Source organism: Monodelphis domestica, chromosome 4, assembly GCF_027887165.1.
Source record: "Monodelphis domestica isolate mMonDom1 chromosome 4, mMonDom1.pri, whole genome shotgun sequence".
Lineage (NCBI taxonomy): Eukaryota > Metazoa > Chordata > Mammalia > Didelphimorphia > Didelphidae > Monodelphis > Monodelphis domestica.
In genome coordinates, this window is record NC_077230.1 from 435,105,795 (window position 1) to 435,107,625 (window position 1,831).

Consider the following 1,831-nt stretch of genomic DNA (forward strand, 5'->3'; position numbering starts at 1 on the left):
ATCCTTTTAATGGAATACAGGTAAGTTTTCAGCGGAAAGAAGAGAAAGCCCATACTTTCCCCACAAGTGAAATGCACCAAATTATGTGGGGACGCAAGCTGGAAATTGGGATGTGTTAAAGACCTCCCTTCCATATAGTCATTGTAGTTCCTGTTTCATTAACCAAGAATGAATTGCTATTTTTATGCATTCAAAGTTTTGATTCAGAATTCTGTTCAACATTGCAGGGATATAGAACTCCCTCCACAAATCATCCCCAAAGGTTCCAGTTATATATCATCTGCAAATAGGAGTCAGTGTGGTACATGGAATATCTGGGAAGTCCATGGATGAAGCTGGGCAGAGAAAGAAGGAACATGTCTATGCTTATGGAACTGTGTGGTTGGGAAGAAGGGTTTGCCCATGTGTGTGTCTCAGGGTGTATATATAGTCTCCTAAAAGATTCTGAAGGCACATTTAGCCACCAGCTGCCACTACATCATAAACACCAATCATGACTCACATGTAGATTATGAGTCTTCATTATGTTTACTATGAGAGATTTTTTATTGTTCTTTCCTCTCTTCTCTGATGATATCTCTAGATGGGCCCCCGCAACACTCCAAGATCATGTCTCTCTATGACACAGTCCTGGGGATCATCTTCCTTTCTCAGACTGGAGTTGGGGTCCTGGGCAACTCCTTATTCCTCTGCTTTTATGCCCATATTTTCTTTAGCAGCCACAGTTCAAGGCTATTGGACCCCATTCTGGTCCAACTAACACTGACTAACACCATAGTGCTCCTCTCTAAGGGATGCCCACTAGTAAATTTCTATTTTGGGGATGTTTATTTCCTGGGAAACTTAGGCTGTAAAATGGTATTTTACTTCCAAAGGATGAGCCGGGGCCTTGCCATCTGCACCATGTGCCTCCTGAGTATCTTTCAGGCTGTCACTATTAGTCCCAGCAACTCTAGGTTAGCCAAACACAAAGTCGGAGTTCTGAAGCTCATCAGGCCTTCGTGTCTCCTCTCTTGGATATTCAACATGATCATAGAAGTAAACGTGCCCTTACACATAACAGGATCAAGGAGGATCAACAGCAGCCACACAGAGGGATTTGAAGTCCTTTATTGCTACAGGGAAAAGATGTTAAAGGAAATAATCATTCTGCCCTCCCTGCGAGACATCCTTTGTGTTGGAGGCATGGTCTGGGCCAGCGGCTACATAATAGTTCTGCTGTACAGACATCAACGGAAAGTCCAGCACATTCACCGCACGAGCCGCTCCCAGAAGACTTCTCCAGAGATCAGGGCCACCCAAACCGTCCTGCTGCTGCTGAGCATCTTTGTTTCTGCTTACTGCATCAGCTGTAGCTCTGCACTGTACAAAGTGTACGAGATTCATTCTGGTGACTGGTTGGTGGTCGTGTCTACTTTCACCGCTTTGTGTTTCCCAACCATCAGCCCCTTTTTGCTCATTCACAGGGACACTCAGATCTTCAGGTCCTGCTGTGCCTCCTGGCAGAAGCCAAGTCTCCATTCTTAGAACAGCTGTTGGGATTTCCAAGTCAATTCATCTCTGGATCAAATTCCTTAGTGAAGGTTTCTGGGAAAGGACCCATAACATAGTGAATCCAAGTGGACCTGGACCTGTGGGTATGAGAGATGTCAGCCTTTCCCAATGTTAAGTACAGGACAGACAGGTTTGAAGGAGGACATGGGATGCTCCCACTCGATTATGGTTTGAATTTTAAAGCTCTCTGTAGTAACTCTTGCCAATCTCACTCTAAACTCTCTTTCCAGCAATAGTGACTGTTACTCCTCTTCTAGCACTTTACATTCCTCCCAAA

The 1,831-nt window shown here is 44.6% G+C and overlaps 1 protein-coding gene across 1 annotated transcript; it reads left to right on the forward strand.

The window, feature by feature from the left end:
- The first annotated feature begins 609 nt into the window (after window positions 1–609).
- On the forward strand, window positions 610–1,527 carry monDomV1R1238 (vomeronasal 1 receptor monDomV1R1238). The gene is given in 1 exon segment (NM_001166804.1): window positions 610–1,527. A coding segment is annotated over 1 exon segment (918 nt).
- The last annotated feature ends 304 nt before the right edge of the window (window positions 1,528–1,831 follow it).